This window comes from Mustela nivalis (assembly GCF_964662115.1).
Source record: "Mustela nivalis genome assembly, chromosome: 2".
Taxonomy (NCBI): Eukaryota; Metazoa; Chordata; class Mammalia; order Carnivora; family Mustelidae; genus Mustela; species Mustela nivalis.
The window spans coordinates 156,084,167-156,096,282 of record NC_139021.1 but is presented as its reverse complement, the minus strand read 5'-3'; the positions used below and the strand labels follow the sequence as shown (position 1 = coordinate 156,096,282).

Sequence of the window (12,116 nt, the reverse complement as noted above, 5' to 3'; positions counted from 1 at the left end):
CAGTTGCAGTCTCCTGCAGGCTGTGCTAGTGGTTCTTCTGGCACAATACTTTTCTGAAATGTTAGTCATCTTCCTGTTTGATTCAGCTGCACGTGGGGTGGTCACAACATGGTTGTTTTCTAGACATGCCTGTCTCTCTGGATTTAGTTGTTGGCACCTGACATTTGCTAGGCCTCTGTGAGGGAACCATGCTTTTGGTCTCCTACCCCTCCCCATTCTTATCCTACTGAAAGAATGTACTGGGAATCATCTTGACTGGTCTTTGCCATAAAGTTGAGTGGTTTATTTTTTCTTATACAGATTTCTTGTACAATTTACATACTGTATAATTCACCGTTGTAAGTGTACAATTCAATGATTCATAGCTGTGTAACCATCACCATATTCAATTACAGAACATTTTTACCACATGGAAAAGCTCCCTTGTGCTCATTTATAGTCATATCTCAGTCCTGCACCCAACCCTAGCAATCGCTAATCTTTCTAGCTCTATAAATTAGCCTTTTGTAGACATTTAATATAAATGGAATCATGTAATATATAGTCTTTGGTATCTTATGATAAGATTACACTTAACTTTTTAGGAAACTGCCAAATGATTTTCCATAGGGAGTATACCATCTTATCTTCCAACTAGCAATGGATTAGGGTTCCCATTTCTCCACACCACTAAGCTAAATTTTAATTAGCCTTTGTTACTTGAATGCCCTCTCAGTTCTACTTTTATTGCTTAGTGTTGAATTTCTGGACTCTCTCTGTGCCTTTTCATTTCCACTATAAACTGCCCAGTTCTCTGTAAAACCCCTTTCTTTCTTGTAATACCTTATCAAACACAGCTAATAACCACTAAGGTGTGCTACTAACATTCTGACTCTCAATCCCTTCACTTAAAGCCATAACTCATTCAGCTTATCACCTGCCTTCCAAGTGAATCTGCCCATATTTTTACCAGGCCACCCCATCACTGCATAACATAGGTCACCTCCTTCCAGGCTTCAGTGACAGTTTCCTTGACACCTACTGCCTTGCCCAAACACAGTGGATTTTTGTTACAGAAGCACACTACTCCTGATAGCAATTGCTGTATTTGTCAGGATAAAGACGTCGTGTTCTAGTAACAAATAGCCCCAAATCTCAGAGACTTGTAAAACTAGCAGTTTTCATTCTCCTCATTCATGCTACATATGCAACCCGATCGGCTATATCTCTGCCCCACATCATATTTATTCTAGAACCCAGGCTGATAGAGTCATCCCTATCTGGAATGGTGCTTGTCTTTTGGGAAAGGGAAGAGAGGGCATGTGAATTGTGCACTAACTCTTGAAGCTTTCTCTCCCGTTTATTTATCAGAGCAGGTGAAGTGGCTAATTCCGACATTAATGGAGCAAAGAAATATAATCTTCCCCCAGGGTAGGGCAGCAAATATTGTGAACAATAGTATCATTTATCACATTATGCTTTTCTTTTATATCCTGGGGACTCTGGAGAAGAAAGAAACAGCTGTCTCTATGTGGTGGTTTTGCCCAGAGCTGCTTAGAGCTGGAGTAAGACAGGGTGCCCTTTCAAAATACCCGACAGTAGGCCTTGATCTTCATGGTGTTTGAGTCCAGCCCTGTGGCTCTGATACACAGAATTATTCTATGCCGTTCTTCTGTCTCTACCAGCCCTATGTGTTAGGTTCAGGGAGAGATTTGATTGGATGTATTGTTATTTCTAGAGTTTGCTCCCCAATGTCCCATGTCCTCTGGGGCATTAATAAATCAATATTTTTCTGATATCCAGCTTAAATGGACCCATATATTTTTAAAAATTTTTTTAAATTTTTTTCTCCAGCTGTCTTTTGGGGAGACATTGCCTTAGATGAAGAGGATCTGAAGTTATTTCACATCGACAAAGCCAGAGACTGGATCAAGCAGTCGGGAGAGGAAGGGGGACATAGCACAGGTAAGTACTGTGTCCCCCGTTTTTTTTTTCTCTGGGGAGCAGGGTCAGGGACTCTGGCAAGGGTGGATGTGGACCCCGAGACTTCGGTATTTGACCTGTCAGTCCCAAGCCCACCTGTCTGGGGAAAACCAGAGGGGTTGCTCTTTCTGCCCTGTGGGCTGTGGAACTGGAGCCTCCAGACTTGCTGATCCTTGTATGAGAATCTCCACTTGCTTCTTTATCTGGAGGCTCACGCTCCAGCTCAAGAGGGTTCAGGCTTGAGCCCAAGCTGTCAGGAGTGGGATCACTCTGGGCTCTCAGCACTTCCCAGGGTTGGAGAGAATTACTACCCAGGCTCCAAGTTGGTAATGTTAATAAGGCAAGGCTCTGGGAAAGATGTTTGCTTGGGGCACTGTGCATTGTTTTGCAAACGAACCAGAAGTCCAATGGGCTTCAGACTTTGAGTACTCTGCTCCCTCCTTACCTCCATCCTGGGGGAAATTCTAGTGAGACTGGTCTCTTGAGTTCTTACCCCCTTCTCTCCCAGCTGGGCTCAGACATCTCAGCTCTGGGGAACCCCCATTCTTATCAGGAGCAAAAGGGGCTGCACTATGAGGCGGAAGGCTGGTGGGGCTTACCCTGACTGGCTTTTTGGTGACCTTGGCTCACATGTGCCCAAGGCTACAACTGCCACTTCTCCCTGCTGCCTCTCCCCCCACCCCTGCCTTTTCTTTCTTTCTTTCTTTCTTTCTTTCTTTCTTTCTTTCTTTCTTTCTTTCTTTCTTTCTTTCTTTCTTTCTCTTTTTAAAGATTTTATTTATTTATTTGACAGACAGAGATCACAAACAGAGAGGCAGGCACAGAGAGAGGGGGGGAAGCAGGGACCCAGGACCCTGAGATCATGACCTGAGCCAAAGGCAGAGGCTTTGACCAACTGAACCACCCAGGTGCCCCTCTTTCCTTTCCTTTGAGACTTTTAAAAAACTTATTATGCTAAGAACACAAGAGATTTACTCTCTATACATTTTTAAGTGCACAAATAATATTATAAACCATGGGCTCAGTGTGGCATGGCGGATCTCCACAACTTATTCCTCTTGCATAACTGAAGCTTTGTACCCTTGTTGGGCGGCCCTGTCATGGCAAGTGCAGTACTGGAAAAAGAAGAGTAAGACGGGATCCCTGCCAGCAGGGAGACTATTCATGTCAGGCAGACAGGGTTTAGACCTGGACAAGCTCTTTAACATCTCTAAGGGTCAGTTTTCCTGTCTGCAAAATGGGGATGAAACCATCACTCATGCCACAGGGGGTTGGAAGGACCAAGTCCCAGGGTAATGGGCCAGCCTGGTGCCTGGCTCGCAGCCAGTTGTCAGGCAATGGCAGATATTATCACTGAGGTGCTCCTCTCTAGTGGAATGAGACAGACAGGTGAAGAGATAAACCGATTCCTCACGGCCAGGGCTGTAATGAACCGAGAGAAGTAGGAAGAGAGAAGAGTGCGGGGACGAAGGCCAGGTGGGCGAGCCAGGAAAGGCACTGTGGGAATGGATGCTCTTGCCTTGTGTCTTGAAGGAAGAGAATGAGTTCTTGAAGTCAAGAATTGAGAAAAGAACATTTCAGGCTGTGGAGAAGCCACATGGGGAGAATAACAGGGCCCATCTTTCCTCAGGGAGCCGCAGAAAGATGTGAGTCACTAGATGGTGGCTCTTTGGGGTAGGCTGTGGTAGAGAGCCATGGAGACCCCAAGGAGAGGCTGGGAGCTGCCAGGTGGAGGCCAGCTCCTGGAGAGCTGCCTGCCCGGAAGTTTCTCTCAGGATACTGCAGTGAAGGGAAGCCTAACAGCTTTGCCTTCGCCTCCCTCACAGCACTCCTCCAAGGCTAACATACTCAGCCTCTGGTCTAAGAACTTGAGTCTTCTCTTTCCTTCTTCCCTGTGAACTCAGAGAGGGCAGGGTCTATCTCACATTTGTCTTTGGATCCCTTGGAAGTGTCCCAGGCCCCTGTATCTACAAGGCACTGGCCAACATAGGTGCAGAGAAAGAAGGAAGGGGTTGGCGGAGAGCGGCAGAGCCTGGAACCATCTCCTGTGGCCTAAATGATCAAGGCTTTGCTTCCAGAAGTGTGGGTAAAGCACTGATTGTAGTCACGGGCTTTAGAATCAGACTGTCTGGGTTTGGATCCTTGAGCTGGGTCTCAGTTTCTTCATCTATCAAATGAGAATAGTGATGTTACTAGGACAAAAAGAACACGTATAAAGTGTTTAGCACAGTGCCTGGCTAATAATAAGTGCTCAATAAACATCAATTCTGCCACCTCCTCATTAGTAGTAGTAGTACTATTTGCAGAGCACACTGACCTGAGGGGTTTAGACTAACGTGGACAGTGGGGGAAATTCGCTGTGTGTGGGAAGGAACATCGGCAGCTTGGGTTTGAGGCCTTTGTAACATATACCTACCTGGTGTTTCCTCCTTCCCAAGCTTAGAATGTTGTTTGTTTCTTTCTTTCTTTCTTTTTTTTCTGGTACCCTTTTATGGCAAAGTGATTTTTATCCTGATCACTTTTCTCTGTGGGCCAATAGTACTTCGCTTCCATCTAGAATCATTGTTTTATTTTCAGAATGGGAATATTTTTTATTGTTTTTGTTGATGAAACTAATACCCCTTGTTTTTTTTTTTTTTTTTTTAAGTCCAATAGCTTAAAATTGTACAAAGTAGAATGTAAAAATCTCCCGTTCTCCCAGCCCCAGGGATCCGTGTCATTATCTGTTCACTGGATTCCTTCCAGCCTCCCTGGGCTCAGGCTGTGTGCATACAGATATTTTGGAAACATAGAAGGGATTTTTCTCACCACTGTCTGGTGCAACCTGCGTCTTTCAGTTACCACCACCTTGTAGACATCTTTTCATGGGATACATTGTGGTCTATCACACTTAATGCACAGCTCTGCCATAATTCATCAAATTAGTCCCATGCAGACGGACACGGAGAGGGTTTCCCTTTCCTTCCTGTAATTTCTTTCTGTTAGAAACAACGGTGCTGTGAACAACTTTGAGCATTGATCCTTAAACATTTGCTTTGATTAAAAATAAATAAATAAAAAGGAACCACATCTTTTACTCCGTCTTCCTGCTTCCAAATGTGTGGAGGGATGTGCTCTTAGATTTAGGTTATTTCATTTTTCAAGCTTTGGTTAGTGCCCTTGTGTTTTAGGGGAGGGAAGGAGGTTCAAGCGGGGGGTGGGGGTTGGGGGGGTGGGGCTGAATCCCTGGAGGGAGATCCGAGTGGAAAGGGCACAGAACCCTGCAGTGTAGCCCCAGAGGCCTTCTTTTCCTGGTTCCTCCTGTGAGTTTGGAGCTGCTTTCTTGACTTCAGAATGGAACAATCTCATTGGCCTGGATGTGACCAAGGTGACCTCATTCCCTAGGGGTGCCCAATGTCCTAAATCCAGTGAGTGGCAGAACCAGGACTAGAACCAGCTTTCCCAGCTCCCATGTGTCCTCCACTAGACCAACATGTCCACCATGTTGCCAGTTAGAAGGAACAGAGAACCTCCTATGTGTGTGTAATTGTTCCTTTGCCATCACTTGGAGGGTAGGCTGGAGCCTCTCTGAGCCAAAGGGTGAGCAAAGACCTTGTGCCTGGGTTGGTTTATGAGCCCATGTGGGGGCCTGCACTGGCCCCAGAAGAAAGCTGCTGGGACCCCAACCAGGGAGCCGCTCATCATTCACTTCGAGGAATCAGTCTCCCTGCCTCTGGTCCCTCCTTCCCCATCCTGCCTTCAGGTGATCTTCCTGGCTCTGACCTTGCAACCCCTTGGAGTGGGTAGAGTAATGTCACCTCAGACTCATGTCTACCTGGAACCTCAGAAAGTGACCTTGTTTGGAGCTAGAGGATTTGCAGATGGAGTTAGTTAAGGGTCTTGAGATGAGCCCTCCATCTAGTGATGGGAGTCTTTAGAAGAAGAGGGGAGCCCACAGCCACGGCGAGGAGGAAGAGGGAGTGTGAAGAGGGTGGTGGAGACTGGAGTGAAGCATCTAGGAGCCTGGGGACGGCCAGGATTGCCCGAGCCACTCCTGGTTAGCAGGAGGCAAGGAGTACTCCTTCCCTGGAGCCTTCAGAGGAAGTGGGACTGTGACAATACCCTAATTTCAGACGGCTAGCCCCCAGAACTGGGAGAGGATGGCTTTCTGTTGTTTCAAGCCACCTACTTTGTGGTTCTTTGTTAGAGCAGTCCTCAGAGACCCACACAACAGCTATGTCTCATAAAACCCTCCGTGGATCCCTATCCCTTAGCAGAGACATTCCTGAGTCTGACCTTGGTCTGCGTGGTCCATGCTCTGTCTACAACCTGGATCTCCAGCCCCGTTCCCTCTCCTTTCCTCCAGCCAAACAGAATGACATCGTGTCTGTACAAGCCTCAACTTTCCCTCTGTTCAGCCTTTTGTTCCAACTGTGCCCTCTGCTCCAGGTCCCCATTCTGTGAAGAAAGAAGGGAAAGCCAGTGACCCCACCAGAACCCTATAGCTGGCGTGCTCTCATGATGCAACTTACTCAGCACGGCTGCCGGCTTGGAAGGCCACCTGGGTTGACAGCACTATGAAAATGGGCTTCATGTTGCGCTGGAGGTGGAAAGAGCTCTATTTTCTCCCCATTTTCTGACAGGCCCCTGGCCCCACCATGGGAGCTCCCAGAGGAAGTGGCAGCAGCATCTGGGCTGTGTGCTGGGTAAGGAGGCAAGAGCGCATTCTTCGCGGAGAGAAAGTCCTTCTGTGTGCATTTTATTTGCAGATAGAAGAATGGGAGCTCTGAGCAGGCATGGGCCAAGCTGTTCTATGAATGGGACCCTTGAATTAACATTGCCGAGTTTCCTAAAGCAGCTAATCGGATTAGCTGTGTAGTGAAGGAAGTACTTAGCGGGACACACACACAGACACACACGCAGGCACGCACACACTCTCTGACCGCCTTGCATCGTCTTCAGTGGGATGGAGCAGAGCCCGAGAGCCCCGTTTTGAGTTTGGAGACACCTCTTCTGCTAAACACACAAGGTGGAGGGCAACGTGGTTGATGTTTTGGACTTTCGTTTGTTTGTATCTTCCCCAAAGAGTCCAGGAAGCCAGGGTTGCACGTTCCCATCTTCGCACATTCTGGAAACCTAGAGAGGAAGTCTCACCTTGCCATTAGGTCCATCCGGATGATGGCTCTGATTTCTTGGGCTTTGTCATGAGGACTTGGAAAGGGGAGAAGGTTGTAATGACTTATTGGCTCTGAGGGCAACTGATGGCCCCGTCTTGTCTTGTTCTAGAGCCATGTCCAGCTCTATTTAAGAAGCCAATTTGCTTCTAAACCTCAGTTCCTAAATTCCTGCTATCTGTTTGAGCATGTGGGTGTCTGCCTGAGCCCAGTGGTTTGGGCTCCTGAGTTCAAAAGAATGAAGTAGCAGGCATGAAAGACGTAGGTTGGGATGCCTTGCCTCCCTTCTCTGGGCCTCCTCTCCCAATCCTGAGGACCCTTCCACCTGGCAGATTCTTCAAGCTCTTAGAGTTCCTTTTCTCACTCTGCCCATGACTTGGAACGGCACACGTTGCCATCACCTGACCTCACCATGCCCACTGAAGAGCCACATGAGATGTTCTTCTTATGGGGACCTCCGGACCTTGCAGAACTGCAGTGTAGAAAGGCTTGGATGTTGGAGACAGGTGGGCCTCAGTTTTCCTCTCTGGCTCTGTACTGATTAGCTGAGGGGCACAGGGTGACTCGTCCCTTATCTGTAAAATGGGTTATTAGTGCCTGTCTAGCAGTGGGATTGAAAGGTGATAGGAAAAGCACTTAGGCTAGGGCCTGACCCCTGGTAGGTGCCCCGTAATCATAGCCTCTGGGGCTGCCCCTGGGCTGCCCCTTCTGTCTTCTCTTTTCTCTTGTCCACCTCTGTGTCTCAGACTTCACATCCCCCCGTAAGCCCCAGAATTCTCTGTCATTGCTCTGTGTGCTCTGCACATCCTCCCCGCGGTCTCTGGAGCTGGGCCATCCTTGGGACATCTCTGTCAGTTCCCTAGCCTTCTCCCGTCCTCCTGTGTCAAACTCTAGGATTGCACTGTTGGCCAGAGAGAGACCTGAAAATGGATTGGATGCTAGTAGCGAGGACAAAGAGAATGATACTAGCGAGCATTTGCTATATGCTGCGAATGTCTTACGGACTCTAAACATGTGATCTCATTTAACCTTCACACAATGGTTCTAGGCGGTGGGCATTCTTGGCATAGACACGAGGGCTAGCGTTCAGAGAGGTGTGTAACTAACTCTAATACAAGGGATTATTGGCCAAACCCAGATTAGGACTTAACTTTCAGGTCAAAGGCCCTCCTTTTAGCCTCTACACTCCACTGCTTCTGGAAACAGCTGCTGACCTCACCACTGATGCTGTCCCCTTGAACTGGGGAGACTGGGTCTCCCCATCAGCACCCTTGAGAGCTGATGGGGAAAGACATGGAAGAGTTCTGTGTACCATCGGGGCTGCACCTCAGCGTGCCCTCAGTGGTCTCCGGTCATGGTCACTGTGTGCCTTGCCACATCCCCCAGCCTATCCCAGCCGTGACTCATCTTGGGTCTTGTCTCGTCTTCTTTCGTTCTGCCGTCAGGCTCTGCTCGAGAAAGGTGCCAGACAAAACACCTGTGGTCTGCAGATGGGGCCACCAGTCTCAGGAGTGCTTGGTGGCCTCTGTGCCTCCCTGCTCCTCTGCTCCCCCCAGAGGTCAGCTGGGGTTAGGACTGTTTGCTTGAATGCAGGATGCACTGAATGTGGGGTACCAGCCGTGTGGAAGAGATGCTTAGGGAGTGATGCCCGGAGTGATGTCCTCGGGCTCGGCAAGCCCTGACCGCCTTGCAGGAAGTATCCAAAAAAGGCATCATTTAGCCTTGTGGCCGAAAGCTTATCTTTGTGGTGCCCCTCACATAAATTCGCAGAGGGAGAATGTGGTTCTTAAGTCTTGTCCATGCCCAAGAGGGAGTGCCAGCATTCCTGCTCACTCCTCCAGGGCTCCTTTTATCCCTTCTCCCCCGGAGACCTGCAGCCCCTCCCCGCCCCCAGCTGACCGCTCCCATCATCCCTGCCCTCCTCTGAGAATTCTCCTTGCCTCCTGGGGTAGAACTTGATCTTTACTTGCTGAACTCCTACTCTGGCGTGTGTCTGCCTCACAGCTCTCCTGACCCTCTGACACCAACGTTCCGTCCCTCCCTCCTTCAGGTAGCAGATGCTAATGGGGGACCCCTTCTGTGCTCAGTACCAAGGATGCCCACTTTCTCTTCTGGCATTCAAGAGATGGTGCGTTAATGATGGATGTGATTATGGCCATGTTTTAGGGTATGGGAGGAATGGGGCAGCCTAGAGTGGGGGGAACTGAGATCCAAAGCCCCTGCTGGTGTGGGGCAGCCACCGATCTTCCAGAGGAGGTGTGGTCCAGTAGGCAGAGGGAAGGCCCCAGGTGACAGCTGTCATCCAGGCAGGAGTTGGTGTTGGGGATCCAGCCTGGGGCACAGGGCCTGCCAGGGGGCAAAGCAGGGCCACCAGGAGGGCAAGAGTGGAGACCCAGGCAAATAGCATCAGAAGGACCTTTAGTCGAACTCGTAGGAAGTTCTTGTTTTGTGCTGTGAGCTTGGGAAGACAAGGCAAGGACCCCCCAATCCTTCTGGGGCATAAATATTAGGGAGGATGATAAGCTGGAGACTTGGCCCAAGAGAATAAAATGAAGACAAGGGTCAGAAATTAGGCAGGAGCACACAGATCCAAACCAGGTCAAAGGTAAAGTGCTGCCGGGACCCTCCCATGTTGAGCCTAAACTCTCCACATCTACCCCCACCCCCACCCCTGACCTAGGACAGGGCTGGCCACAGTGTAGGGCGGGACTGACCCCACAGACTAGAGTCAACAGCTGAGAAGGGGAGGGCAGTGGGGCAGGAGTTGGGCAAGACCTGGCAGTTATTCTGCCCATAAAGTCTTCAATTTAGTAAGATGATTTGAGATGATGAAAAGGCATCTGATAAAATGCACATCTGTTCTTTGGGAAGGAAAAAAGAATGCAACATAAGGATTCTATCATCTCATTCCCTGGGGCCTCATTCAGAGGCTGACTTATAACTTGGATTGAAGCCAGAGTTCGCTGTGAACTTGAAGTGTTGGGAAAAGTAAATTCACCTTTCGGCTGATTTTTGTTATGACTGCATTTCTCAGAATTTGGGGACACTGGGCGGGCCGTCCACTTGGAGCCACAGTGGGGTATGGGGCTGGGTGAGGGAGAAGCAGTGACCACCCTCGGGCCCTCATCCAGGGGGCCACAATCCGGGGCCCCTCATGAGCCTTGAATGCAGGAGCCTGAGTCAAAATTGGGAGATCTGCTTGAGAAGCCAGGACAAATAAGATTTAACACCTGGTATTGTAGGCAAAGTTCTCTCCATTGCAACTTACAGAATCCCCCTCAAGATAGCTCAAGTGAAGAATTTACTTAAGAATATATTCTCAGGGGGGCATCTGGGTGGCTCAGGTCATGATCTCAGGGTCCTGGGATCGAGCCCCGAGTCAGGCTCTCTGCTCAGCCAGGAACCTGCTTCCCCCTCTCTCTCTGCCTGCCTCTCTACCTACTTGTGATCTCTCTCTCTCTCTCTCTCTCTGCCTGCCTCTCTACCTACTTGTGATCTCTCTCTCTCTCTCTGTCAAATAAATAAATGAATAATCTTAAAAAAAAAAAAAAAGAATATATTCTCAGGGCCACCTATAGACTGAAATAGAGAAGAGCCAGCCTCTTGGGGACAGGAGTAGGATTGGAGAGAAAGGAGCAGAGCTGGCACCTCTTCTCAGGGACCACAGAGTGCCTTATTTTTGCGTTTGCCTCTTCTTGTACCTGACCCATCATGGCCACCATGCCTGAGTTTCCATCATGATCCTCAACTCAAGTGTCCTCTGCTGGATGCCTTCAGTGCCTCCCTAGGCAAGGGGCTGTGGAAGTCCTAAGAGTAGAAGGAGTCTCCCAAGGAGAGAGTATAACATGAGTTGACCAGAGAGCTGACAGAGCCCCAGGGAGGTAGGTGGAGGCACCAAAGCTATGATGGAAACAGGTGAGTCTGTGTCCGTCACTCCAGAAAACAATGAATGATGGAGCAGCCTGCCCTTTGAGGAGGTGATGGGTGAGACCCTCAGGAGTGGATCTGTGGAGGCAGCCCCTTTTGGATTAACTTGCTCTTGGGGCCATGCCTGGTGACTTCACACCCACTTTGCCATTGATATTATTTCCATGAGGAAATACTTTATGATTTCCCATCAGCCATCTTAATACATGGACTCTGGAAGCACACCCTCACGGGAGTGGGGGATTGCCAGTAGCAGAGGAGGACCCAGTCATTGTCCCTCAGTTTGGCTATCAGAAAGGCTGTGACTTACCTCCCCAGACATCATTCTTTGGTTCTTCATAATCTGATTCTGTTTCTTACTGCCCTTTAACTGGGTATGTCTTTGTTTGTATTTATTGGATGGAATTCTATGTTGCCTGTTTTTAACTTAAGTAGTAGATCTTGGGGCACCTGGGTGACTCAGTGGGTCACTCACCTTTAGCTTGAGTCATGATCTCAGGGTCCTGGGATTGAGCCCCACATTGGGCTCTCTGCTCAGCAAGGAGCCTGCTTCCTCCTCTCTGTCTCTCTCTCTCTGCCTGACTTTCTGCCTACTTGTGATCTCTCTCTGTCAAATAAATAAATAAAATAAAATCTTTTTTTTAAAGTGGATCTTAAATAGTAGATCTCTAGAGCAGAACAAAATGAAATAACTCATCCTTGCTTATTTATGCTGCCTTCCAATCGCTCGTTCTAGTATCAGTGACCTAGACATAAAAAACATTCCCCATACTGACTTAAGAGAACCTGGTGGTGAATCCTTTTGGATAAAATAAAGGATGCTTGTATCCAACAAAAGTCACCCCCCAAATATTTTTAAGTTAGTATTTTGTTTTCTTAAAGCTACGCACCTTTGCTTTTGTAATTGGCCCTTCTAGATTTTGTCACAATGGGAAAATGACCTCTGTCGCAAATGTACTTTTTACTCAAGTGTCTTCTTCTTGGGTGTGATAATGAACTCAGTTGTTTTGGACAAAAGGCCACAGCCCTTCAAAGTTAGCTGCTGTGACAGACCTTAGCCATGTCACTTTGCTT

At 48.5% G+C, this 12,116-nt stretch overlaps 1 protein-coding gene across 2 annotated transcripts in view; it reads left to right on the top strand.

Annotated features, from left to right (window-relative positions):
• TLL2 (tolloid like 2) overlaps window positions 1-12,116 on the top strand; it is a 119,283-nt gene that overhangs the window by 20,642 nt on the left and 86,525 nt on the right. For both annotated transcript variants that reach the window (XM_082722144.1, XM_082722143.1), the window contains exon 2: window positions 1,834-1,944. In XM_082722144.1, the coding sequence (XP_082578270.1) occupies window positions 1,834-1,944 (111 nt within the window). The remainder of the gene's footprint in view (window positions 1-1,833; window positions 1,945-12,116) is intronic.